This window comes from Lepidothrix coronata, unplaced genomic scaffold (assembly GCF_001604755.1).
Source record: "Lepidothrix coronata isolate B3197 unplaced genomic scaffold, Lepidothrix_coronata-1.0 Scaffold345, whole genome shotgun sequence".
Classification (NCBI taxonomy): domain Eukaryota; kingdom Metazoa; phylum Chordata; class Aves; order Passeriformes; family Pipridae; genus Lepidothrix; species Lepidothrix coronata.
Window position 1 is genome coordinate 2,938 of NW_016690525.1, and position 26,343 is coordinate 29,280.

Sequence of the window (26,343 nt, forward strand, 5' to 3'; positions counted from 1 at the left end):
AGGAGGCTCCTACCAATCCAATCCATACCCTCATGGCTCTTGGAGTTTTCATACTTCAGTCCACACCACAGGCTCTTAAGACTTCAAATTCTAAGATCCCCAGAGTGGAGACTGCCACGGAAAGCACATGGATAAGTAATGCTTCCAACAGGCTACACAGAACAAATGTCTGAAAAAGAACAATGCAAAACCAGCCCAAACCAACGCAAACACACTGCTAATGGTTATCGCCACACTAAGCACAAAGAGACACACAATGCATTAGTCCATCCTAGTTTGACAAGCTTGTCCAAAGCAGCATCTTAAAGCAATCTGCAAGCATTCTCTATAAAAATCCTTCACTATCAGCTCAGCAGCCATGGGAAAGCCTACAGTTAAGTTTATTTCCTTCCCGCCTCCCAAAATAGCTTTTGCATTAACCAGAAAAACCTCTTTTCCTAAGATCTTTTTCCATGTGCTTCTCTCAGGCAGAATACATTCCTAATTTCTAATTTTTCATCTATTTGGCAAGTTTTCCCATCATCCACACTGTGTCCTTGGAGTAACATTACCAAGTGAGGAAAAGCATTACTTTTGATAGAAATAAGACTCTTCATCCTAAAACGCTAAATTAAAGCGTACCCACTAGACACATGAAAATGCTGCAAAGAATTAATACATAAAATAGTTTATTTTCCACTCCAAGAGATCTCACAAACTTACCAGAAACAAGCTTTAAAATAAAAGACTGCCAGGTAAAGCATACGTCTACCCCTCAAAAAGAGATGGAGACTTCTTCAGACAAGATGTGCTTCTTGATAAACACTGCTGAAGGTGAACATCCATTTACATTTAATGCTACCACATTTGGGTTTGCAGTTCACTAAATACTTTCTCTCCCATAGAAACTCCTCCCATTAATGAGCAGCTTTGCCTTAACAAGGATTTGAGGACTTTGGCTTATTACAATATACCATATACTGTTTCACTGTGCACAATACAGGGAAACCAGTTGAAACTCTGGTAGGCACCTTCCATCTCTCCTAAAAACCAGAGAGAAGCAGTGCCTTAGGACATCCAAAGAATGTGAGGCGAGCTAAGAAATGGCACGGGATTCGTTTGCATCAGAAGGGTTCCACTGGTCATGCCAAGCTGCTTCTGAAGTGTCTCAGGATTCAAGTTCCTTCAGCACAGTGCCAGAAAGCTACCGATTCCTGGCAGCAGAGATCTTCCTGTATTTGTATATGAAAGCCTCTGTCTTCCCAAGACTAACCCCGTAGACACCATCCGGCACCAGAGACCCAAAATGTGTCTGTCTGCTGCTGAGAAAGGATTCTCCAACACCATCTGCCACAGAGGAAGGATTCTCATCAACACTTGGGGCTTTTGCAGTGGCTGTTTCACTGGTGCCATCAGCAGTGGCCTCAGGAGAGTCACTTCCAGCACACGTGGTCAAGCCATCCATGCGCTTTCGGAGATCTTGGCTCAGCAGCAATACAATAGTCCCTCCAACACGGAGCACTCTGGCAATTGCAGGAAAAATAAAGGTTAGTGTTCATCCCACCTGGCATTCCTTCGCCTGTGCAGAACTCCACACTGCTGACACTTCAGATGCCACTTGCATTCAATAAAACACCCGAGTGTCATGACTCAACCCGGGAAGCTACACCTCCCAATGGAATTTAAATTCCCTATCTTCACGCCTCTTCCTAAATGGGAGAAAACAGGGTGAAATGGGAGAAATGCCACCATTGTGGCATTTACACCAAACCCTAAGCATGTCAAAGCCACACGTACCTCTCCATTTCCTGGAGAATATCCGGTAGGAGCTGGGCATCATTCGTGATCTTGAACTTCTTCCCAAATGGAATATCCGAAATCACAGCGTCAAAGCTTTCTGAAGGCAACGGCAGGGCTGCAGAATAAAGGCAGGTCTTTGTCTGAAAAATGCAAAGCAGCTATGACCCCATTCCCCTTTTAGAACACTGCCAGCTCTTTTGTGGGTTTGCACCCAGATTAACACTCCTTCTGCACTTGCCCTCACAAACAGCACTACCAGTCTGCAGACTGGGAAGAGACAAACGCATGACAGCATGGTTTAGTTTGCACATTCTCTGTTACTGGTGATATGTTTGTCCCAACATAAGTCTTTGACTAGGGCACTGGATGGTCCCAAACTGCTTCTCAACACACAGTACATCTTAAATGTAAAATGCAAAATGCAAAAGAAGCTTGGGAGCACTTCACTTAGCGCAATGTTCAAATGCACACCTGTGAATGGCAAGGAACCACATTAAATTCCTCTTCAACCTCCTTTTCTCCCCCCAAGAATCTGGTTACACCCAGAATCACTTGGCATTCTGTCAGAGCTGGTGTTTTTGGAGTCTTTCCAGAGTTTCTGCACCCCAGGAACAGTCAGTTCTCCTGACCACGATGAAGCACCAGAACCTGTGGTGATAAAGATCAGCCACATACAAGGCTATGCTGGCCAGAGCATAGCCAGCATGTTAAAGTAGAAAACTATGGGTCCTCCTTCCATCAGGGTGCTCAAAACTGATGGGACAAGGCCATGAGCAATGTGACACAGCTTTGGAGTTAGCCCAACTCTCAGCAGACAACAGGACCAAAGACCTCCAACAGTCCCTTCTCACCTAAACCCTGCTGTGATTCTATGTCAACTTTTCCAGAACTAGCTGGAGATGTTTCCTGGACCATCCTTGTATCAACACTTGAAGCACAACAATTTTTATAACAACTTTGCCTGCAAAAACATAAGGATGAATCACCCACAGCCCTCCTCAAGATGTGCAGAAATAACAGCTTCTGAACAGTGATGAAGACACCAATTACTTGTTCAGTGTTAGAAAACCTGACACCTAAGTACCTTCCATTGTCCTAGAAGCCAAACTCAAACACAGTTTTTAAGAAATAAACCTATATTCTTATAAAAAATAAATAATATTTCTTATCTTCTGGTAAGAAATATCGCAAGGAAAAAAAATATGCATACTTGATCACCCATGCACAGGGATTGCCTGTCATGAATTTCATACAGGGATAATTTAGCCTTAGGCTTTGATGTCCATAATATGGTCAAAGAATTATTACCATCTCTACAGATCAGGCTGTGGATTAAGAGCAGATTCGCTCCTACAGGAGAAAGGCACCATCATGCTGAATTCATTCTGACCACAGCTCCTGGGAGCAGGCAGCAAGGTAGGGAGAACAAATAATTATCCTTTCACTAGCACTACAGAGTCACTGCTCAGCTATTCATTGGGAGTTGGCTCTACAACATATCACCTCAAGAGGACCTAATTACCTGTATAATCCCAGAACCACAAAAAATTTCTCTCGGAAAGCCTACAGACATACCTTTCACCGAAGCTTTAAGCAACTCAATCTTATCCATTAAGCCTGCAGTTCTAATATTCACATCTGCACCCTCTAACTGTGAATCACTTATATCAGCACCCCAGTAACAGGCTTCCTGTTCAGAGAGAGAGAGAGAGAGAGAAAAGTAATTTTGTTAACACTCAGGTTATTTATTTTATAAGGCCTTCTCAGCATTGCCTTGTTGCATAGCTCTTGCAAGACAACCCCCTTGTGTACCATTACACAGAGCAACTCCCAACCCAGGAGGAATGGGATAAGTATGTGCTGTCTTCACTCCTTTGATGTTCTGGTCTGCTCAAGATACTTGTAACTTCCAGAAATATCAAGGGTATGTCCTAACAGCAAGAGCCTAGCTGGCTACAGCTCTCTAATGCTGACAACTGACTGCACGGCCACACCAACTCCTCCGGTCACGCGAGAAGCCCAGGCAGCGTTACAAGTCCATGGCTACCTCACACAAACCCTGCAGTGTAAACCCAGCACTCCCCAGTCTGTAGGACGTGGTTTCACATTCCTGTACAGGAATGTTTGTACTAACACCCTTTTTGCAGCTGCCTAGAAAGATCAGTTTGGTTTCACCTTTCCAGTGATGGACTTTGGCACAACTGATACAGAGAGAACTCTGTGCCATAACTACCAGCTGTCCTGCAAAGGCCCAGTCAGCTGCAGCTGGGATACTTACAGGCCACTCTTTGGCAGCCTCCAGCAGTATCGTTCCTAGCCCGCACATGGGATCCAGCACAAAGGCACCAGCCTATAAAAACAAAGGGGTTATTGCATCCCAAGCAAGACAGACTCCTCCCTCAGGACAAATCTCAAGGATGTACATATTCCCACTGAATCTAGCACAGGTAACAATTATCGCTGGCTTACCAGGCCAAACTCACTTGTAAGAGAATATAGTAAAAAGCATCAATAACTTCACTACAGACAGTGCTTCAAGGCATCCAGCCCTGAGGTGCTATTCAGGGGCAAACATTACAAGTTGTCTGCAGACAGACATTGGTACCAAATTAATCTGTGGAAATAAATCACATTTGCTCCTGTTCTCCCTTGGGAAACAACTATAAACAAGGTTTGAAGTCTGTGCAGTGAAAAAAATCTTGCCACTTAGACATGTATTTGCATAAGGAACAACAGCTCTGCTGAGAAGGACCTGGAATTACAGCAGACACCTTGCTGAACAGCAGGTGACGGCACACTGACCACAGACAAGGCAAACCCTGTCCTCATGCATTAGAGGGTGGGGCATTAAAATCCTCACACTCCTACAAAGCCTCCAGCTCCAGCCCTGATGAGCAGCACCCCCCTTTTCCTTCATTCAGGATTCCGTATCTTTGCCAGGAACATTCACTGACACGGATTTCGGCCAGAGATGCCATGGCCCATGCAACTGTTGAGCGCAGTCCTGCTGTTTTGATATACTCTCTGTTTGCCAATGGAAGCCTGCAAACAGAAAAAAAAAAAAAGTCCGTGTAAGGTAACAGTAGAACCACCCAGAAAAGTCCATGTATAGCAAAGAACAAATGAACTGGAAAGATCTGCAGAGAGACTGAAACCAGAGTCCGCTTTAAACCATAACTCACTGCAGAGTCTGGCCTGTGTCCTCACATAGATTCCAGGCAGATCAAAAGACTAATGTGACAATCCAGTGAATATCAGACTAGAAGATGGACACAGTGGACAGCAAGACTATTTACAAATCCTGCCTGTTCTGATACTGTCAAGACAAATCTGGTGAGGAGAATGCCTACCTGAAAAGAGGAATCCCCACCACAGAGTGAATGTCATTAAGATGTACAAAGATCTAAAAGAGAAAAAAAAACACCCAAAAACATTTTAAACTCTCAACCTGACATGATAATAGCTTTAACTCGTTTAAATCAGACACAAATGTTTCTACAAACTTCCAATCCTAGTTTTTAAGAACAAAAATGCATACGTTAGGCAATTATGATTAATTGGAAGAAATCCCACTAGATAATCTGAATGCCACTTTAAAGAGGATTTAATGCTTAAGCAAGCTGGAAGGGGATTTTGTCAGCCAGGAATCCATCAACAAGCACTTGAATTTATAATGGAACCCATTTTTTTGTAACACAGTGTGGAAATTTGTAATAATGAATCCATTTATTCTAAGTGGTAGAATATTATTCATTATATACTTAACAATTCACATACCCCCCTCATTTAAATAAAAATATATTAAAAACAAACAAACAAAAAACCCCAACACTCACAGTGGAGCCAGTAAGCGACATTACAGACGGAAGGTAAACCTGAGTAATCCTTCCAGAAACACAGACAGCTCAAAGAAATTCTTCTGCTGCCACACAGGGAGCATCCCAAAAGAAGACTGGGCTCCCCAAGCAGGACTTGCATGACTACAATCCCTGCCCCCAGGAAGTCCAGAGGAAAATATGATGCTGTTGAAAAATTCTAGTCCTCAGCACTTGAATGAACAAAATCTGGGCAAGATTCAGAGCAAAATCTGGGCAAGAACAGGAGCCCTATCTAAGCCTCAACAAAGCTGTACATAATGCTCAGCCCAGGAAAACCAGCCCCAGGTTTTACAGGTCTCAGATCTCCCAGCATTAGTGCTGAGAGTGGCTTCCACAGGCCAGACACAAGGATGGAGAAACAGCTTGTCAAGAGCAACGAGTCCTTTCCAAGGTCTTCAGGAGCCTGCACCATCGAGGGTGTACTAAGCAAGCTGCTCGTCAAGGACAGGGCCCAGGGGGAGGTTCTTCCACAAATGGCATTCTCAGGTCTAGCTCCCCAAGAACGTGCCCTTGCTGCTTGCTCTCTTCCCCTACAGAGGCTAAACCAGGTGCCCCACAGCTCAGGTGATCTCCATTTGCAGGGAGTCAGAATCCAGCAGTCTGTAAGAGAGCCAGATCCTGAGACACCTCCTGTACAGATCCTTCCCCTCACGTGCAGGCCCGCGCAGCCAGGCTGGGTTTATTGTAGTGCTCTGGAAAGCACACCCACAGGGGCTATAGACACTCCTTGCTCAGTGCTATTGAGTGATTTCCAGTTAAATTCAGCAGCAGAAAGACGACCAGGAAGAGGCCACAGTCCCCATACAAAGGGAGCAGAGAACAAAACAAAAGATGCCATGGGCAGTTTGGGAAGCACCAACAGGCCGTCTGGCAGACAAGCACCACTACCTCAAGGTCAGGGTCCCGCAGATCAGCACGCCACCCACACTGCTTCATGAGTGCTATGCCAATGGCTCTTCCGATCTCCTGCAAGGAGGAAGAACAATCACAGGCAATAAAAATAACAGAATTTCCAACCGTGACTGCACAACTCAGAAATCCCATGGAAAAGAACGAGTCTCTCTTTATCCCTAGGAGAACAATTCACACAAAGACTAGAAGAGGCACAAGAGGGCAGAGCAGGTGAGTGAGGGGCAAAGCAAATATACCACAGGACAAACGACCATTACCCAACTGGAGTGAGGGAGGTTGGAGATCAAGTCCTGCCCAAGTCACAACAAAAGTTGCCACCGTTTCAGAATTCTAAATCACATACACAAAATATTTCCCAAGGCTCTAAATCAGATTACTCAACAGAAAACCTGTGAATGCACAGCCACAACTCACAATTTTAATGCTTTCATTACACCTAGAAAGCTCTGACTATCTTCAGAGTATGAGAGTTCAAACACACAAATTTGCTGGGAGGTTCATGTGTCCCACCTCTAGTGGTACTAGGTACCACTAACAGTACTAGTTTTAGTAGGAAAAAAAATCTAAACTACTGTAAGAAAAAGCTGCAAGTTTTGGCTTTTGCCCCTTCTACACTGCCACAACTGAGAGGAGTCTGGCTCCACAGTTCTTGCAATGGCCCTTTAAGTAGCTGTAAACTTATCCGATCACTCCTCAGCCTCGAGGCCCAGCTACCTCAACCTCGTACCTTCACTTATTCTCAATAAAAGGTGTAGATGTGAAAAACATTCAGGGTAGTCGTGTCCAGAAATTAACAACAGCCTTTGTATTTCCACTTGTTTAAGGTAAACGCAGGTTAAGGGCTTTTTGAGAAAATACAGAAAAGGCTTACATCAGTTTGTTATTCTAGAACATGACTCTGTTCACCTTTGCTAAATTCTTTTAAAACACAGACACTTCAGCATACCTGTGAAGTCAGTATTTTGGCAATTGCTCCACTGCAACGACAAGACACTCTGAAACTGAAGCGAAGCTGTTCATTTGCAGTACAATTCTCTCCACTGTCTTTGGAAGGGTCTTCTGAGGAAGCGCTGCTCTCAGTCCGACACTCCTGATCACTGATTCTCTCTGGCACCACACACCTCTCTCCAGCTTCCACCTGACATTCCTCAGACACAACGTCTCTCTCTTGTTTTACTTGCACTATTTGTCTCTTCTTCTGACTTTCTCTTCAGAGCCAATGGGTTTTCTCGAGCGACATCACCTTTTTTCCCCTCATATCCATGAAGGTTTCTCCAAACAGAGATAATATCCAACCAATATTTCGGTTCCTCAATTACAAGGCTTTTAATCTCATGTAGCATTTTCCCTGGAAGAAAAAAGCAGTTTTGTGCTAAGTAGTTCAGTCTCAGCATTTGATTTTTCTACAGAATGAGAACAGCTGTTAACAGAGACTGTGTTCAGACTTCCTTAATGTGTGAATCCAGGAACCAGCAGCAAACACCACAGGCACAGCTGAGCTCTCAGCACTCACGTGCCCACCAGCAGACACACAGGCATCCCTCCGATTACAAGTTCTGCACAACCAAGATTAAATCATGCAAGGGATGAATTCCGCACAAAAACTCAACAGCTCTAGAAAACCACACAACCTCCGAGAGTCATTCCCAGGGACAGAGGATCAGCCTACCACGCCATCCTCCCCAGAGAGCACTTGGTCTAGGATTAAGACATGTATGACACTTTCCAAGATTGAAAGACAGATATAAACATGAATTACTTTGATTCAGCTCAAGCAAGAAGCCACATGTTTATTCTTTCAGAAAGGAAATCCCTCCTCACATTCATCAACCTGCCTTCAATCCTGCAACACACACTTACACTTACATGTGTGGGCAGTCCTCCTGAGCTAGCTACGAGAGACACAGGCAATACAGAAGCCAATTCACCTAAATACCTCAAACCAGGTCATGAGGAATAAAAAAAAAAAAGGTCTTCCTAGTTCTCACTCAAAATTTTAGAACCATGGCCAAATTTGATCCTCAAAGCTGAAGGATATCAGTGATCTCCCAAATAAAAACCCACCAGCAGGCAGATATCAATCCATCTAACTTGACATTCTTATTCCAACACTGACAGAGAATATGACCCAAGTAGCTCAGATTTACAAGGAATCTGTGTATTGAACAAGTGATACAGGATATAGGCCTGTATCCACTTTGTCTAACAGAAAATGAGTTACTGTTAAAATGAACACAAGGGATCCAGAACTGGACTTTGGTTTCTGGGTGAGGTGTTTCTCTTATGGGAGTGGGTGAGGTGGCGGCAGTTCGTACATATACACATTCACTGCCAGCAGAGTGTAGGCTGGAAGGTATCTATTGAAAACAATTGAAAAGCCCTTTTCAGGTTAAAAGAAGATATTGAAAACATACCTGAAAGGAAGACACTTCAGAATCGATTACTGTCAATTAGAACTACAGCCGTCAGTAAAAAGATAAATACCTCAAATATAAGTTTCATTACTAGGACTCGAACTGGGGCTTCCCGTTCCCGCGCAAGCCGCGCCGGGCCGTACCTTTGTTCCCAGACACTGCCAGCGGGCTGTGCTTCTTCAGCAGCAGGAACAGCCGCTCCCCCGACCGCAGCTTCCTCAGCTCGCCCGGTCCCGCGGCCGCGCTGAAAAACACCTTTCCCGAGACGCAGTCCACCTGCGGGGAGAGCACCCCCCGGAGCCGCCGGGAAGCTGAGGGTGAGCCCCTCGCGCAGCCCCGGGGGTGGCGGGGGGACACGGCCCCGGGCGGCTCCCCCCGCCCGCGGTGCTGAGGGCGGCCCTTCCGACCGCCACCGGGCCCGGCCCCGCGGGGCCCGCGGGTGGCTCCAGGGCGGGGAACGCACGCGGCCGCGCTGCCCGCCGGGCCGCCCCGCCCCGCCCGGCCGGGCTCGGGCTCCGGCTCCAGCTCCCCGCTCACCTCCGTGGCGCCGAGCCGCGCCCGCACCTCCCGCGCGAGGAAGGGCTCGAGCCCGCGGCCCGCCGTGCAGAAGTACCGCCCGAGCCCACACGGCGACATCTCGACGCGCCCTGCCCTGCCCGGCGGGGCCTCCCCAGGGCCGGTATCCCGCACCCTGCCCTGCCCTGCCCTGCCCGGCGGGTCCTCCCCAGGGCCGGTATCCCGCACCCTGCCCTGCCCGGCGGGGCCTCCCCAGGGCCGGTATCCCGCACCCTGCCCTGCCCTGCCCGGCGGGGCCTCCCCGGGGGCGGGATCCCGGGCCCAGCCCGCCCCCTCCCCGGGGGCGGCGCCCCGGCAGCGGCAGCCGCGGAGAATGGGATTTAAAAGTGCCTGATCTATTTATACGTATCTTGCGATCACTCTCTTAATTTCCTGTTGTCAGATAACTGGTACAGCTTGTCAGCCTGTAAGTAAAATCAAATTCAAACCAATTTTTCAGCATACTCAGTATCAGATCATTGTAATTTCCCTACAATTTAGTTTCTGAGCTTCCACTTCCAAGACTGTTTAATTTATTTTTACTTTTTAAAAACATAAGCATTAATTTCCTTTTTCAAGATTTGAGACTTGATTATAGGAAGAAGTTAAAACTGGACATGTATATTGGAACAATAATTATAAATGGCTGAATATTTTAACAGTGTTTGAAATTTTAATAACTACTCTCAGGAACACAGTTATTGCTATTTGGGGACTTAAAAATAAAATGAACCAACCAGAAGGCACAGACAGAACTGTTCCAATGGTGAAAGTTAAACAGATACAAACCAGCATTCCACCTACAATTAATCCTTCTGCATTTGAACACTCTTCAAGTTATCTATAGATTTCTCTTCCAGGCAACTACATGACATTTACGTGGAGATATGGATTTAAATGGCTGACTGTGGAACACACGGCTTTTCCACTCTGGAAATTCTTTCTTGAAACGTTCCGGCTGCTCCTCCTGCAATATATTTGGTTGTTCAGGATTTATGTCAAATATCCTGAAAAAATGAGAAAAAACCCCGATCATTATAAACTGACACTTCACAGAAATGTAGACTAGATGAAGCAACTGGGGTTTTTTTCCCATGCTAGAGTAAAATTAGGCACCAGCAAGTCTATAAACCCACTATATTTTAGGTTAATACTCAGGGTTTCGTTGTTCATCCTGCAATATAGAATGGTATTCCTTTTACACAATGGTTAATAATTCACTGGATATACTAAAAAGCTACCCACTTTACCTCAGTCTCCTAAAACTGTGACTTTACAGGTGGCACAAAGCAGAGAAGAGCAGAGTTCCATGCTTCAAACTTAAAGCATAAGAAATTTCAGGGCCCCGAGGTTATCTGAACAGACTGTGATGCACTACTCGTATGCTGCAGGGTTTGAAATGTCAGCATGGAACCAGAGTGTCCAAACCCAAACCACGTTTTGAGTTTGACAGTGTAGGCACTGAGCATAATTCAAATACTATGTTTGTGTAATTCGTTATAAATTAAAAGCATTTGTGTTCCTGTGACCTAACTCTGGTATAACACTCACTGTGACAAGGGTACATCATGATCTCCCAACACTCATTTCTAACATCAGCATGTTACTCATATCCAAAATTTAAATCCTGGCATCCATCCCTTACCTGTAGCTGTTGCACGTATACAGCGTCAGGTATTACAGGTCTTTGAGTTTATCTCCTTCAAATGAAAACTTGTGGAAGAAATTACCATGGCTTTTGTCTTAAGTTTTTTATGAATATTCATACTTATGATTCCTTCAAGAAATTAGTTTGTTTTTATTGCATCCTCCTTTGTCTGTCCCACACGTCCCAGGTGTCCCCCAAAGGGACGCCATGTCCCCCCCCGCTCCCCCCTTTATCTCTCCCACACACCTCAGTGGGACGCCATGTTCCCCCCGCTCCCCCCTTTATCTCTCCCACACGCCTCAGTGGGACGCCATGTTCCCCCTCTGCTCCCCCCTTTATGTCTCCCACACGCCTCAGTGGGGCGCCATGTTCCCCGTCTGCTCCCCCCTTTATGTCTCCCACACGCCTCAGTGGGGCGCCATGTTCCCCGTCTGCTCCTCCCTTTATGTCTCCCACACGCCTCAGTGGGGCGCCATGTTCCCCGTCTGCTCCTCCCTTTATCTCTCCCACACGCCCCAGTGGGACGCCATGTTCCCCCTCTGCTCCCCCGTTCCCCCTTCGTGCCGGGCCAGGGCGCCGCCCGGCGGCCGCCCGCGGTACCGCTGCGCGTGCGCGGGGCGCGGGGCCGTTTCCATGGCAGCGGGAGCCAACAGGGAGGCGCCGCCATGAGCCCGCCCGAGGTGGAGTCGCTCGTGTGCCAGAAGTACGAGATCAAGAGGCGCCTGGGCAAGGGGGTGAGTGCCCGGGGGCCCGTGGGAGCTCGTCGGGCCCGTGGGAGCTCGTCGGGCCCGTGGGAGCTCGTCGGGCCCGTGTGGAGTTCGGGGCCCTGTGTGAGCTCCAGGTGGCCCGGGGAGCTGAGGAGCCCCAGGCGAGTTCAGGTGCCTGTGGGAGCTCAGGGATCCTGTCTGGAGCTCAGGGCTCCGTGGGAGCTCCAGGTGACCCGGGGGAACTCGGGGGGAGGGGCATGGGAGCTCGGAAGTAAATGGTAAAATGGATCCGAGTCTCAAAGTACATTCTCTCTGTGCCTGCCAAATCTTTCTGCATTTCCTGTAACCCTCTCACTTCACAGGTCATGCTGCATCAAGTCACGTCTTCTCCGTGAAATATATTTCTGTTCATGAGCCAGTGGTAATATCCAAGATATTTCTCCTCAGACAGTCTCCAAACCTTCCTCAATTATCTGCATTTCTATTCTGGCAGCTCTTTGTCGTTGTTTAGTTGCATTGATATGAGTGTTTAAGTATTTCATGTGCAATTACAAGGGGTCATGTGAGAGAGAGGGCCATTTGCTTCATAGAATTATGAAATCATTTGGGTTGGAAAAGCCTCTGAGCCCATTGAGTCCAGCCACTCCCCCGGCACTGCCAAGGCCTCCACTAACCCCTGTCTCCAAGTGCCACATCCACACAGCTGTTAAATCCCTCCAGGGATGGGAACTCCACCCTTGCCCTGTGCAGCCTGGGCCAGGCCTGGACAGCCCTTTCCATGAGGAATTTTCTCCATGTCCAACCTAAACCTCCCCGGCACAATTTGAGGCTGTTTCCTCTTGTCCTGTCACTTGGAGTGTTACTTGGAGAAAAAAGATAAATCCCAGTTGCCAACAGGGAAGTACTGTAGCACTTACCTGAGGTACTTGTACAACTGCCTGATGCATGGCAAATGTCCTGAACCTATGCTCCAGGACCACACATGTTCCTGGGAAGTCTGCCTCAATGTCATGATACTCACTGTAAGAGTATTTAATCACTAGAGTCACTCACTATCACATATTGCAGCTGTTTTGCTTTGTACAAATACTTAAACATTAACTGGGCCTTTCTAAATGGGGCATGATCCCCTCGTGCAGAGGTAAAGCAGCTCCTAGAATGTGGAAAGTCAAGGTGCAAATCCATGACCTAAAATAAGAAAATGGGATCTCTACCACAAGTAAGACTGAGCAATCACCATTTGCAAGTATCACAGTCATCCAGAACAGGGAAAACTCTGGTAGAAGTTCCCATTCCCCTAATAGATAGTACAGTTTTTAATGAAAAAAAAAAAAAGGTTTAATGTTGGACCTGGCAGTGCTGCATTAGTGGTTGGACCCCATGGTCTCGGAGGGCTTTTCCAACCTCAGCAATTCTGTGATGCTGTGATACCGTTACTACAGATGTTGGTAACAAGTCTCTCTCCATCCTTCTTTTCAGCCCCCTTTAAGTATTGAAAGGCCACAATAAGGTCTCCCTGGAGCCTTTTCTTCTCCAGGCGAACACCCCCAGCTGTCCCAGCCTGGCTCCAGAGCAGAGGGGCTCCAGCCCTCGGAGAATCTCCATGGCCTCCTCTGGACCTGCTCAAGCTGGTCCATGTCTTTCTTGTACTGAGGAGCTCCAAGCTGGATGCAGTGCTCCAGGTGGGATCTCACCAAACTTGAGTACAGGGGAAGAATTACCTCTCTCAACCTGCTGGCCACACTGTTGCTGGCACAGGCCAGGTGCCATTGGCCTCTTGCCCACCTGGGTACACCTGAGCTCCTGTTCAGCCACTGTAACCATCACCTCTAGGTTCTTTTCCAGCTTTCCAGCTGCTCTGTCCCAAGGCCTGAGCATTTCATGGGCTTGTTGTGACCCAAGGGCAGGACCCAGCACTTGACCTTGTGGATCCTCACACCACTGGCTTTGGCTCATCGATTCCCTCCGATTGATCCAGCCTTCCCAGACACCCCTGCAGAGGTTTCTGCCCTCTGGCAGATCCACACTCCCACCCAGTCTGGTGTCCTCTGCAAACTGACTGAAGTGCCCTCAATCCCCTTGTCCAGAGAGTCAATAAAGCCATTAAACAGGGCTGGCCCCAGTACTGAGCCTGGGGAACCCCACTGGTGCCCAGCCCCGTTTCCCACCAGTCTCTGGGACCGGCCATCAGCCGGGTGTTACCGAGCAAACAGTGCGCCTGTCCAGGCCAGGAGCAGCCAGGTTCTCCTGGAGAATGTTGTAGGAAACGCTGTCAGAGCTTTACTAGAGTCCAGGCAGACACATTCACAGCCTTTCCCTCAGCCACTGAGGGGGTGACCCTGTCACAGAGGGAGATTGGGTTAGTCAGGCAGTACCTGCCTGTGCCAACCCCAGGCTGGCTGGGCCTGATCCCCTGGTTGTCCTTCTTTTGATGCAGCCCAGGACATGATTGACTCTCTGGGCTGCTAGTGCATGTTGTCAGCTCACATCCAGTTTTTCATCCACCAGCACCCCCAAGTCCTTCTCAGGACCAGTCTCCATCCACAGAATCATGGAAACACAGAATGGTTTGGGTGGGAAGTAACCTTAAAGATCATCTCATTTCACCCCCTTGCCATAGGCAAGAACACCTTTCACTAGACCAGTTTGCTCAGAGCCCCATCCAACCTGACCTTGGACACTTCCAGGGATGGGGCAGCTACAGTTTCTCCAGGAAATCCATTCCAGTCTCTCACTACACTCACTGGCAAAGGTTTCTTCCCAATATCCCATGTCTATCCCTGCTTTTCTAGTAGGAATCCCTTCCCCCTTGTCCTGTCCCTCCATCCCTTGTCCAAAGTCCCCCTCCAGCTCTCCTGGAGCCCCTTTAGGCACTGGGAAGGTTCTAAGGTCTCCCCGGAGCCTTCTCCAGGCTGGAAGGTCCCAGCTCTCCCAGCCTTGCTCCAGAGCAGAGGGGCCTGATCTCTCTCTCTCTCTTCCAGGTAGCGAGTGATCACCTCTCTTCCAGTCCTTTGTTGAGTCCATTCTGGCTCCGCTGCAGGCCTGAGCTGGGACAGGGTGTCAGCACACTGCTCACCTGTCTGTGCTTCTCCCCAGGCCTACGGCATCGTCTGGAAAGCAATCGACCGCAGGACAGGAGAAATAGTTGCTGTTAAAAAGATTTTTGATGCTTTCAGGAACAGGACGGATGCTCAGGTGAGAAATCATTGTCCTGATGTGTTGTGAGATGTGGTGGGATTCCCTAGGTATTTTCAAGAGTTTTGTCTCTGAAAGATGATAATTATGCATGTAATAATACAGTCTGCAGCTATACTGGGATAAAAAGGAACAATAAATGTCAGGCTTTGTGTATCACGGCATCTACAAAAGAGGAGTGGATTTAACCCTCTCATTGAAGTGCATCCCTTGCCATTCTCTTGAGGTGATAATAAACTACTTTTTCTTTATTTCCAGAGAACATTTCGAGAGATTATGTTCCTGCAGGTAATGTCCATGTTCCTCCTCCACTCTGATTTTTTTTATCTCTGATGTCCACATATTTTCTTCCCATTGTTTTCCAAAATGCAGTGATCAATGATTAGTGTTGACAACTCTTTAATTTTTTTTCTGCACCATCTTGGCAAAGAGCCTTTCAGGGCAAACCCACCTGAATGAAACACTCTCCATTTGCGCTTGTTTTTACTCTTTCCTGCTCTTTCCACATTTTTAGCAATGTGTCTCCTGCAGCATCAACAGGTAGACTTTCTGTCACTTCTTGCTTCTTTACGGACATAAACTGTTTCTCTTACATTTTAACTGCCATGATCAGAGGGGGGCTGGGGTGGGGGATGCCAAATTTACTTTTCCCCATCATGTGGGAAGCAATTTGATCACTTAAAATAACCAAAGCAAAACAAAAAGGGAAGATCTGCAAGGAGTAACTTAAAGCTGCTCTTGTGATATAATTGACCTTATCAGTGGCGTTATAATTATTTGTCCATGTAGAAACATCAATATTTTGAAATAATGTTATTTCTAAGGACACAAGTGAGACAGGGCTCATGGAATAGGTATTTCCTAAGACTGCCAACTTTAAGTAGTAAAGAGATGAGGGTTTTTTACTTTTTAGTCATTCCTGAAGCCTCAAATAGAAGCTGCAAACTTAAAAGCTAAAAATATAAACAATTCCTTAGAAGTGAATTACCTGTAAGTTAGATCATCTCTGAAAGTGCAGCACTTCTGGAGCAGATGGGTGGAGGAGGAGCAGGGAAAAGAAGGATATTTCTCCTGAAGGAAAGACGGAGTCATTTGGCAGCAGGGGGCTGGGGAGGGAAGTTAATGTGCTGTTCAGCCTGTACTTCCATGACTTTTGGGGCTCAACAGACTAAAGAATTTTAGTTTCCCCTCCTATTTTATACATCTTTCTTGAGGTTCAAGACTGAGGGATCAGAAAGGAATTTGTTTTAAGTGGTATAGAGGGATTTTTAGAACCAATGTTTCAGTCAACAGAGATTATTTTTCAGATTAACTGGCTGGTTTCATACTATGGAAGAAGCTTAAATTCTTTTTTCAAGTTTATTTCAGAAGAAGCCTAATCGAGGAAACAGCATGTTAATGTTTGTTCTCGACAATAATACAAACTAAAGTAGGTTATTGTCCCTTTTTATGATTCACAAGCAAAACATGTGATTTTGACAGCTGGGTCTCTTCCCTGCACAGGAATTTGGAGAACATCCAAATATCATCAAGCTGCTCGATGTTATCCAAGCTGAGAATGACAAGGATATCTACCTCATCTTCGAGTCCATGGGTGAGACTCAGCATTGCAGCAGCCACTCAAATCCAGCCTCTCTTTGGAGTTATCCTTATTCCCACTTTGATAGTGGTGTGCTGGTGATTTACATGAACATTCATGTATTATTGATCTTTACTGATGTAAATATATTACTGCTGTAATATATTACAGAGACAGATTTACATGCTGTTATTAAGAAGGGGAATTTGCTGAAAGACATCCACAAGTGTTACATTCTCTACCAGCTCCTGAAGGCAACTAAATTCATCCACTCGGGGAATGTCATTCACAGGGATCAGAAGGTACATTTCAGTCATTGTCTGTATCCTTCACTCCAGTTTTCTGTCAAACACTAAATAAAATCACAGACTGATTTGAGGTGGAAGGGACCTTTTAAAGGTCAGCCAGTCCCACTCCTCTGCCATGGGCAGGGACACCTTCCACTATCCCAGGTCGCTTTAAGCCCCATCCAACCTGGCCTTGGACACTTCCAGGGATGGGGCAGCCACAGCTTCTCTGGGCAACCTGGGCCAGGGCCTCACCATCCTCACATGGAGGAATTTCTTCCCAGTATCCCATCTAACCCTGCCCTCTGTCCGTGGGAAGCCATTGCCCTTTTTCCTGTCCCTCCAGGCTCATGTCCAAAATCCCTCTCCATCTCTCCTGGAGCCCCTTTAGGCACTGGAAGGAACTCTAAGGTCTTCCGAGAGCCTCTTCTTCTCCAGGCTGAACACCCCCAGCTCTCCCAGCCTGGCTCCATAGGAAAAGTGTGAAAAAGTATGCAAGCATGAGACTAATAACAGAACCTCGATAATATTCTTCTACTATTGAGAGCGTCAGAAGCCAGTTAATTCTCCTGTGTTCAACGCAGCCTTCCAATATCCTGCTGGATGCAGAGTGCCGTGTGAAGCTGTGTGACTTCGGGCTGGCCCGCTCCCTGTGCCAGCAGGGCGAGGAGCAGCCCAGCCCCGCGCTGACCGAGTACGTGGCCACGCGCTGGTACCGCGCCCCCGAGATCCTGCTGGCCTCTCGCAGGTGAGCGAAGGGATGGGAGCCAGTAACTTCTTCACCTCTGGGAAAATCCATTGTCTAAAAGTCTTAAATGGGTCAGGTTTGGATGTCACTGGATGCAATGTCGTGTCAGTCTGTTTTCTCAATGTACATTTCAACTTCAGTTCTGCAACATAAAAACTCTCATGTTTTTATGTACACGTCCTTCCTCTGTTCTTAGAGTGTTCATATACGTATGTGAGCAGCTTAGCTGTTTGTCACCCTTTCTCCCACTAGACTTATTCTTTCTCCCTTTAAACCCACATCTTTACAAAATTTGCTTGAGAACATAAGTCCTCCTTTCAAAATTGAAGGAGTGGTTTTTGATAGATCTTCAGGAAATACTCTGTAATCAAACATTAAACCAGCTGCCTGTTAGTCAGGCTTAGTCCCTTTCTTGACTTAAAGATGAAAAATCAGAAAAGTAAATAAATAGAGGCTGAGGTAGTATCCCGAATTTAAATGTGGATGTTTTGCAAACTGTCCTATACCCATTGTCTGGTGTTTACTTTGCTTAAAAATGTAAATTTTACTACTTTATACATACATTATGCCTTGAAAAGTCAGTTGTTTCCAAAGATCAACATGTATCTTCATTCTTGGTCATATGAAAAGGATATATTACCTTTTTCTGGCATTACCTTTTATATATTGCCTTGTTCTAGCATTTCTCTGTTATATATTTCCTTTTATGGTTTCCTAGACTAGCCTTTGAGTAGGCTAAATCTCTTTTCTGTTTGATGCTTGCCAGTCTCATGATTCCCAAATGTCATTCAATTTATAGTTCAAATGTGAGCATTCGTATCTGAGAAGTCTCCAAGCATGTTTTCTAGCAAAATAGATCAATGTAGGTGATGTGAATAGCAGGTACAGGAAAATACTTGCTTGATTTAACCCTAACTCTGTTCTGTTCCTGTTTATAGTTACACTAAAGGTGTAGACATGTGGAGCATTGGCTGTATTCTGGGAGAGATGCTGCTTGGGAAGCCTCTTTTCCCTGGAACATCAACAATGAATCAAATAGAGCAGATCCTAAGGGTCATCCCTGCTCCGTCCCCAGAAGGTAGGACTCTGCTGCGGGGAAAGGGATTTAGAAAAGGGATTAAAGAGGGGAAGAAAGCAGCCCAGATGGATAACAGGAGAAGGTATTTCTTGTGGGTCATTCTGGCACCTTTCCAAGGAAATTAGAGACTTAATTGTGAATGTTAGTGTTAGAAGAAAATAAGAAATTCAGATATCTTGGTGCCTCTGCCTCTGTGGGTATGAGAGTGCAGGTTTATGAAGTCTATGATTAAATACAAATTCAGAAATAATCTTAGAAAATTTGTAAGTAAATATTCCATTCCCCTTCCACAGATCTCCCATTATGTGTTATGAGAGTAATTTTCTATGCTAACATCAAATAATATTTGCTTTCCTTCCTAAACTGTGTAGCTCTCTGAGGAAATCCTCATCTTGGCATTAAGAGTCCCTTTTTATTATTGCAGATATTTTGGCTCTGCAGTCAGAGTACAAGGCCTCAGTTATTAACCACGTGAGCTCCCGGTAAGCCTGGGGGGGGGTGTCTCAGATCACCTACTGTATGTCCATGGAATCGTGGAATCCCAGAATGGTTTGGGTGGGAAGTGACCTTCAAGACCATCCAGTGCCACCCCCTGCCATGGGCAGGGACACCTTCCACTATCCCAGGTTGCTCTAAGCCCTGTCCAACCTGGTCTGGAACACTTCCAGGGGTGGGGCAGCCACCATTTCTCCAGGAAATCCATTCCAGTCACTCCTTATCCTCACAGGCAAGGATTTCTTCCCAATATCCCATTTTAATCTCCACTTTTCCAGTGGGAAACCCGTCCTCTTGTCCTGTCACTCCCAGCCCTTGTCCAGAGTTGCTCTCTTGGAGCTCCTTTAGGCAGTGGAAGGGACTCTAAGGTCTCTTCTTAAATAGAAATTATTTAAAATATAAGTAAGATTTGGGTTTTAAAACTGATATTTCAAATGTATAAGATACTCTCTTGTTGATTATGTTCACAATTATATTTAGGGTTCCAAAATGCAAAACCAGATTATCAAACTTCATCTTCTCATTGCAAATTACACAGAAATGTGTTTCTGTGGTCTCAGGTCTGAATTTGTGGGATCGTGGGGCTAGCAAGAGATGAGCTTCAAGGTCCCTTCCCACCCAAACCATTCCAGGATCCAGTGATTATCTTTGTGAGTGAACTCTGGGGTCAGATGTCACCTTGGCATGATCCCTGTAACTGTCATTCCTGCCTTCACGGGGAATTGGACACTGGGAACTCATATTATTGTTTTCTGTCTTCTAGGCAGCGAGTAACATTTGAGGAGATTTTCCCATCCTCTACTCCACTACCTGCCTTGGATCTGCTGAAGAAACTTCTGGTATTTAACCCTGACAAACGGCTCACAGCAGAGGAGGCTCTGCAGCATCCTTATGTGAACAGGTGAGAGTGACACCAGTGTGCAGCTTCCCCTGATGTCTTCTGAGACATTACAAACCTGTTCTGGCACAAGTCTTCTTTAAATGCATTACAGAAAAAAACCCCAAAGCTAATTCTTCATTTTCTCCAACCCTATTTACATGAGATTGTTTAACAATCCTGTTTAAATAGTGTTAGTCTGTGGTGCTGCTTTCAGGCAGTGAATTACATGATGTGTTCTCATCTCTTTAGATTCCACTGTCCTTCCAGGGAGCCCTCTTTGGATTATAACGTGGTCCTTCCTTTGGGTGATGATGTCCAGCTGTCTGTGGCAGAATATCGAAATAAATTATATGAGGTACTTTCATCCTGTTTTCCCAAATCCTAATCCTCCAGGTAACCTTCCATTCTTGCACACACTTAACAAATTCTGTTGTCTTGTCTTTGTATTTCCCTGGGCCGTCCATACCTGCTGACACAGTTACACCTCAGTATTTGGTCGGTCAGTTCCATACTGTCAGAATCTTTTAGAGACCTTTAAATCTAAATTCCCTTTGGGAAAGGAAAAGTCTCTGAAGCATGATGTCTGAGAAAGACTGGGTTAGAGGGAAATATACTATGCTGGATCCAACAGCCACAGAATCATAGAATCATAGAATGGTTAGGGTTGGAAGGGAGCTTAAAGATCATCTAGTTCCAAAATTATACTTGTTACTGTGAAATAAATTCCAGATATTTACAAGTATTCCTCTTTGTTTTGATGTTTTGTTCCTCTGCTGTATTGCTGCATTAAGTCTAGCCAGCTTTTCTGTTCTGCAGTTGATCCTTGAAAAAAAATCAAGGAGCCTTCTAAAGGAGCGAGGGCGGAGAGAAAACATTCAGCTGAGCCAGTCTGAATCCAGCCCACTGCTCCCAAACTTCAGCTCAGTGACTGTACCCACCAGAAAAGTCCAGCAAGAACCAGCACCTCCTCTCCTAAACCCTTCACATGTGCATGCAGGAACCACAGCTGGAGTCCAGCCAACAGGATCCAGCCAGAGCAAGGATTTGGCCAGAACTGTGTGTCAGAGATCACAGATCAGTGTGATGATGTACAACCCCATCACACACACCACTGTGCAGAGTAGGTACCACCCTCCTACACCAGGATGTGACACACCATGGGGCATTGTTGTGGGGAAGAGAGACAATTTGCATGGTAAAACGAGGGGGTGAAAGTGTGGGAGGAAAATGACATAAGAACAAAACATTGTTGAATGAGTGTTGGGTGTGTGACTGTTCCTGCCTCAGTCAGGGTGTTCTGTGTCCTCATGATTTTCTTTCTTTCTCTCATGTTTTTCCTTCTGCAGGGAATGCAAATCCTGGTGCTGGGATCAGGAACTTTTCTGCACCACCTCAACAGCCCAGAATCTCCAACAATGGGAAACTAGGGAGACAAATCTCATGGACAAACACTGGGCTTCCTCCTACAAGCGTGCAGAACCTTTACAATGTGAGTAGCTTAACTTCTAACCCTTACCTGTGGTAACTTGGGTCACAACAACTCCCTGCGGTGCTCCAGGCTTGGGATAGAGTGGCTGGAAAGCTGGAAAAGTTCCTGGGGGTGCTGGTGACAGGGGCTGAACATGAGCCCGGGTGTGCCCAGGTGGGTAAGAAGCCAGTGGCTCCTGGCTTGTAGCAGGCACAGTGTGGCCACAGGCCCGGGGCAGAGCCTGTCCCCTGTGCTGGCACTGCTGAGGCACCTCCAGTCCTGAGGGCAGTTTTGGCCTCCTCACGACAAGAAAGACATTGAGGAGCGCGTCTTTCACGCGCCTCAGTGGAAGAGAGTGGAGCTGGGGAAGGGGCTGGAGCACCAGGAGCAGCTGAGGGAGCGGAGGGGCTCAGCCTGGAGAAAAGGACGCTCAGGGAGGACCTTCTCACTCTCTCCAACCCCCTGACAGGAGGGAGGAACCAGGTGGAGGTCAGGCTCTGCTCCTGGGGAACAAGGGACAGGACAAGAGGAAGTGGCCTCAAGTTGTGCCAGGGGAGGTTCAGGTTGGATATTGGGAAAAATTCCTTCATGGAAAGGGCTGTCCAGGCCTGGCACAGGTTGCCCAGGGCAGTGGTGGAGTTCCCATCTCTGGAGGAGTTTAACAGCCATGTGGATGTTGCACCTGGGGATGTGGGTTAGTTGTGGCTTTGGCTGCTTGGGGAGCAGCTGGACTTGGGCTCAGAGGACTTTTCCAACCCAAACAATTATGTGACTTGATGATTCCATGATTCTAATGGATTGCTGTTACTGAGCAAGGTGTCAGTCCTGTCCTCTCTGCTCCTCTCTCTTCCTGGTTCTTGGCCATGCTTCCTTGTAAAAGTCCTTACCCTCGGTAGGTTCTTTAATTACTTCTTGCTCCTGCTTTTTCTGTTCCTGAACTGGCTGGCTGTTGCCTGGTGACTTGTGGCACTTGCACAAGTGATCAGAGGAAGCTTATTGGCAGAGTATGGAAGGAGGCACCACAGATTCATAGTATCACAGAATCACAGACTGGTTTGGGTTGGCAGGGACCTTAAAACTCATCTCATTCCACCCCTCTGCCATGGGCAGGGACACCTTTCATTAGCCCACATTGCCAGAAATTCCAAGCATGTCCAGGAGCCCACTTGCAACTCACCTTTCAACCCCTCTGCTTTGGAATCCTGTCCAAAATGGATAGGTTTTGGGAGTGAGAGGAGCCAATCCCCAAATGGGATTGTGGAGCTTGATGTGCATGCATGTGTACACATGACCAACGAATTTGGAAAAATCTTCAGGGAATTGTGACCAACTTTCTGTGACAGGAAGAGCAGAATAGGGAGAAGATCAGCCAACATGTGCTCTGAGCTTTGTGTTTGTTCACTGGAAGGGTAATGCTGACAAAAGCCAAACCTGTGTCCTATTTGTGTTCCAGAAAGCTGATTCCAGGTTATTAACTTATCTTGGCTTTTCTTTCTCACATAGAATCCCAGAAACTCCCAGTGTCACAGCAAAGATGTTCGTCCCCTTCTGAAGCCCAGTAAAAAGATGTTCCAGATCACTGCAAACGTGGGAGCTGCGGGTGATCCAAGAGCCTCGATGGGCAGCTACTCCCAGGCCTATGGAACCATCAGTAAATCTGCGCTGCAGAGTCTTCCGATAGCAAAGGCCTCCCAAAAGCCCGAGCAGTGAATGTGGAGATGTTCCAGCCAGGTGAAGTACAGCTCATCCCTCAGCCCCTGACTGAGCAGGGACAACAAGAGAGAGCAAAATATGAGGAAATGCTTTAGTCACAGCATGGGACAATATCCTCCTTTCCTCTGGACAAGCCAACAGGAAAGGGAATCCAACCCATCTGCCTTCCAGTCTCACCAGACGAGGGCACAGCATGTTTGCTCCCACACTTGTGAGAACAGTGAACACTGTCAGTTCATGCTTCTTGTTTGAATTGTCATAAAAAAATTACAGAAAACTGCAATATTCTAATACTTGAGTGGTTTTAGACATATTCAGGGCCCAGGGGAACCTCCTGAATTTCAGCAAGGCCAAGTGCGAGGCCAAGAAAATGCTCTGAGGGCTGGAGCCCCTCTCCTCTGGAGCCAGGCTGGGAGAGCTGGGGGTGTTCAGCCTGGACAAGAGAAGGCTCCAGGGAGACCTTGGAGCCCCTTCCAGAGCCTAAAGGGGCTCCAGGAGAGCTGGAGAGGGACTTGGGACAAAGGCCTGGAGTGACAGGGAAAAGGTCAATGGCTTCCCACAGACAGAGGGCAGGGTTAGATGGGATACTGGGAAGGAATTCTTCCATGTGAGGATGGTGAGGTCCTGGCACAGGTTGCCCAGAGAAGCTGTGGCTGCCCCATCCCTGGAAGTGTCCAAGGCCAGGTCGAAAGGGGCTTGGGGGAACTTGGTCTACTGGAAGGTGTCCCTGCCTATGGCAGGAGAGTGGGACAGGATGACCTTTAAAAGGTCCCTTCCAAGCCATTCCAGGATTCTTCAGCAGTCTACCTAAATGTGGATTGGTTTTGAACAGAGCAGGTAACTGTTCTCTGAAGGCCGTGGAGATCAAACTCTTCACAGATCTTACAGCCCTTCATTCTGATTTCCACTCATTTCTGTGACTCTTCTGGGGTAAATAAACAAAACCATTGTGGTTTATTTTTGATAAAATCAAGTAGGAAAGCATTTGAAACACAGGTGGGCTCTGCTACAATATCTCACAGCTTCCCTACCATGTAATATTGTAAATATTGCACTAATAAATAGTTTATATTGCACCACAAAAAATCTTTGTCTTTCAGTCAGCGTTCACTGTGTTGAGAGAGAAAGTACCTGTTGGTAAGGCTGTCTTCAATGAATAATTGGTCTTTTTTTGTTTTGTTTTTGCTTTAAGAAAGCAGAGTTCCATGAGATACTATTGCTGAGACATCGTGAAGGTGTTACCAGGCTACAGTGGGACTACAGGAAACTTTATATTCCTGTTTTAATGTGGATTTTGGATACATTCTCCTCATTAACTTGAAGTTCTTGTCTGTGTCCCTGGAGTTTTACTCCACCTGTGATAAATGATTGTTATTCCAGAACATTGGAACTACAGTTACCAAGGGGATTCAGGTGCTGAATTCCAGCATGTGAGTACCACTGCCATTGGCTGAATTGCCATTTTATCCTCTAGTGTCTAAACGCCCAAGGCTACTTAATTAAAAATTAATGCCTTCCCCTTGGTGACAGATGTGGTCACTGGAGTCTGGTAACAGGAGGGAGCCAGGAAGTGCAGCTCACAGGGAAGTCCAGGCTCATTGTGGTATATTCATAGTACAGGTGTTTCCTGCCTGTCTGAGGTACAGGGAGATGTAGGAGTGGCAGTGCCAGGTGAGCCTGTGGTGTGGGCAGAGCTCTGAGCAGTGGGTTGGCTCCCGAGAGTCCAAATGCTGGTTGTGAGGCATTTGAGAGAGAAGGGCACCCAATTCCAGCTGTGACCTCCCCTGGATCCTGGCCCCTCACAGCATGACAGCCAAGGTCCTCTGTGACCCCCATCCCAGACTGAGCAGCTGGGCTGGAACACCAACAAGTTGTTCTTACAGTGACTTTAGTTGCTGCCAAGGGAATTGGTTCTTCTGCAGTAGTTGGTTGTGCCACCTGCAGCAACCAGTCACCTACCTGTCACCAGCAGAGCTGTGTCACTCGGGCTCTGGGCAGAAGCACATGTTCCACCTGAGCAAGAGAAAATCCTAAACATCTAAGTAAGTACAGCAAAATTCTAAATTGCTGATGTAGCCTGTCACTGCAGAAATAAATTCCAAATTTGTCTGTTACAGAACAAGGCTGGAGCAGGTGGGTTTGGGAAGGGTTGGGGAGGTGTGGAATGATGTAAGAATTGCACAAACAGAGCTAGAATATATATGCACATACCTCTCTAGAGTAAAATAATCTGTATTGGCTGACAGAGAACAACTGTCGGCCACTGCAGTTCACTTTGGGACCCATCAATAACTCAATCTGACTGATTAATCAGAGCAGACAAAATAACTCATTTATGGCTGTGGACATGTATAAAAGATCATGGGCTGTATCTGAGATGGGTCACAATGTTCAGTTTTAAACTAAAAGAGGAGATATTTAGAAAAGATATTGTGAAGAAATTCTTCCCTGTGAGGGTGCTGAGCTCCTGGCAACAGGTTTCCCAGAGAAGCTGTGGCTGCCCCATCCCTGGAAGTGTCCAAGGCAGGCTGGATGGGGCTTGGAGCAACCTGGGCTAGTGGGAGGTGTCCCTGCCCATGGCAGGGGGTGGGGCCAGATGGTCTTTAAGGTCTCTTCCCACACAAACCATCCTGTGATTTTGTGATAATATGAAATGGATATAAGAAATCCATTTCTACTTTTTTCCCAATTTTGGCCCCTTTTCCCATCCTTTTTTTCCTCTTTTTTCCTCTCCTAATTTTATTGCTCAGTGTACCTCCTCATGTTACAACAAAGCTGCTCTTGATTCCTGCAGATTTTTACCACCATTTGTATTAAAATGGAAAGCAGCCTTAATTTTTTTTTTCAGATCAGACAGTCGTTCTGCACATCCAGTTCCCAAGGTTTTCAGCAAACAATAAAATAATCATTAACTGTTATAAATATTGAAGTCCAGCTTGCTGCCCTGGGAGCTGGCATCCCAGGAAAAGTTCAAGTTTCAAAGACTCCACTAGTGCCGTGGGCAGCC

The 26,343-nt window shown here is 46.6% G+C and overlaps 2 protein-coding genes and 1 long non-coding RNA gene across 4 annotated transcripts; 1 reads left to right on the forward strand and 2 right to left on the reverse strand.

Moving 5' to 3' along the window:
• Window positions 1-651: 651 nt before the first annotated feature.
• On the reverse strand, window positions 652-9,634 carry THUMPD2 (THUMP domain containing 2). The gene is given in 11 exon segments (XM_017838559.1): window positions 652-1,502; window positions 1,777-1,894; window positions 3,355-3,469; window positions 4,058-4,129; window positions 4,734-4,821; window positions 5,130-5,182; window positions 6,546-6,623; window positions 7,516-7,741; window positions 7,743-7,917; window positions 9,127-9,259; window positions 9,521-9,634. Coding segments are annotated over 11 exon segments (1,476 nt in total). The 5' UTR covers window positions 9,620-9,634; the 3' UTR covers window positions 652-1,183.
• Window positions 9,635-9,840: 206 nt separating this feature from the next.
• Window positions 9,841-11,745, reverse strand: LOC108509224. Its single transcript, XR_001878593.1, has 3 exons — window positions 11,184-11,745; window positions 10,343-10,545; window positions 9,841-9,963 (listed from the first exon to the last, which is right to left on the reverse strand). It is a non-coding gene; the product is annotated as an uncharacterized LOC108509224 (long non-coding RNA).
• Window positions 11,746-11,813: 68 nt separating this feature from the next.
• On the forward strand, window positions 11,814-25,055 carry MAPK15 (mitogen-activated protein kinase 15). 2 transcript variants are annotated; one of them, XM_017838562.1, is made up of 14 exons: window positions 11,814-11,920; window positions 14,990-15,088; window positions 15,347-15,376; window positions 16,592-16,682; window positions 16,839-16,969; window positions 17,539-17,702; window positions 18,641-18,780; window positions 19,205-19,262; window positions 20,039-20,176; window positions 20,405-20,510; window positions 20,972-21,275; window positions 21,502-21,644; window positions 23,127-23,354; window positions 24,529-25,055. In XM_017838562.1, the coding sequence occupies exons 1-13, from the start codon at window positions 11,852-11,854 to the stop codon at window positions 23,331-23,333; spliced, it is 1,680 nt and encodes a 559-aa protein (XP_017694051.1). In that variant the 5' UTR covers window positions 11,814-11,851; the 3' UTR covers window positions 23,334-23,354; window positions 24,529-25,055. The 2 variants fall into 2 exon arrangements, with proteins under 2 accessions (XP_017694051.1, XP_017694049.1); XM_017838560.1 differs by lacking the exon at window positions 24,529-25,055 and having other exon boundaries at window positions 23,127-23,780.
• The last annotated feature ends 1,288 nt before the right edge of the window (window positions 25,056-26,343 follow it).

Excerpts from the sequence above, each read along its gene's own strand:
- MAPK15 (XM_017838562.1), top strand. The coding sequence starts at position 11,852 with ATGAGCCCGCCCGAGGTGGAGTCGCTCGTGTGCCAGAAGTACGAGATC. Across the intron at positions 11,921-14,989 it reads AGAGGCGCCTGGGCAAGGGG|GCCTACGGCATCGTCTGGAA; the intron begins GTGAGTGCCCGG and ends GCTTCTCCCCAG. Across the intron at positions 21,645-23,126 it reads GCGTGCAGAACCTTTACAAT|AATCCCAGAAACTCCCAGTG; the intron begins GTGAGTAGCTTA and ends TTTCTCACATAG.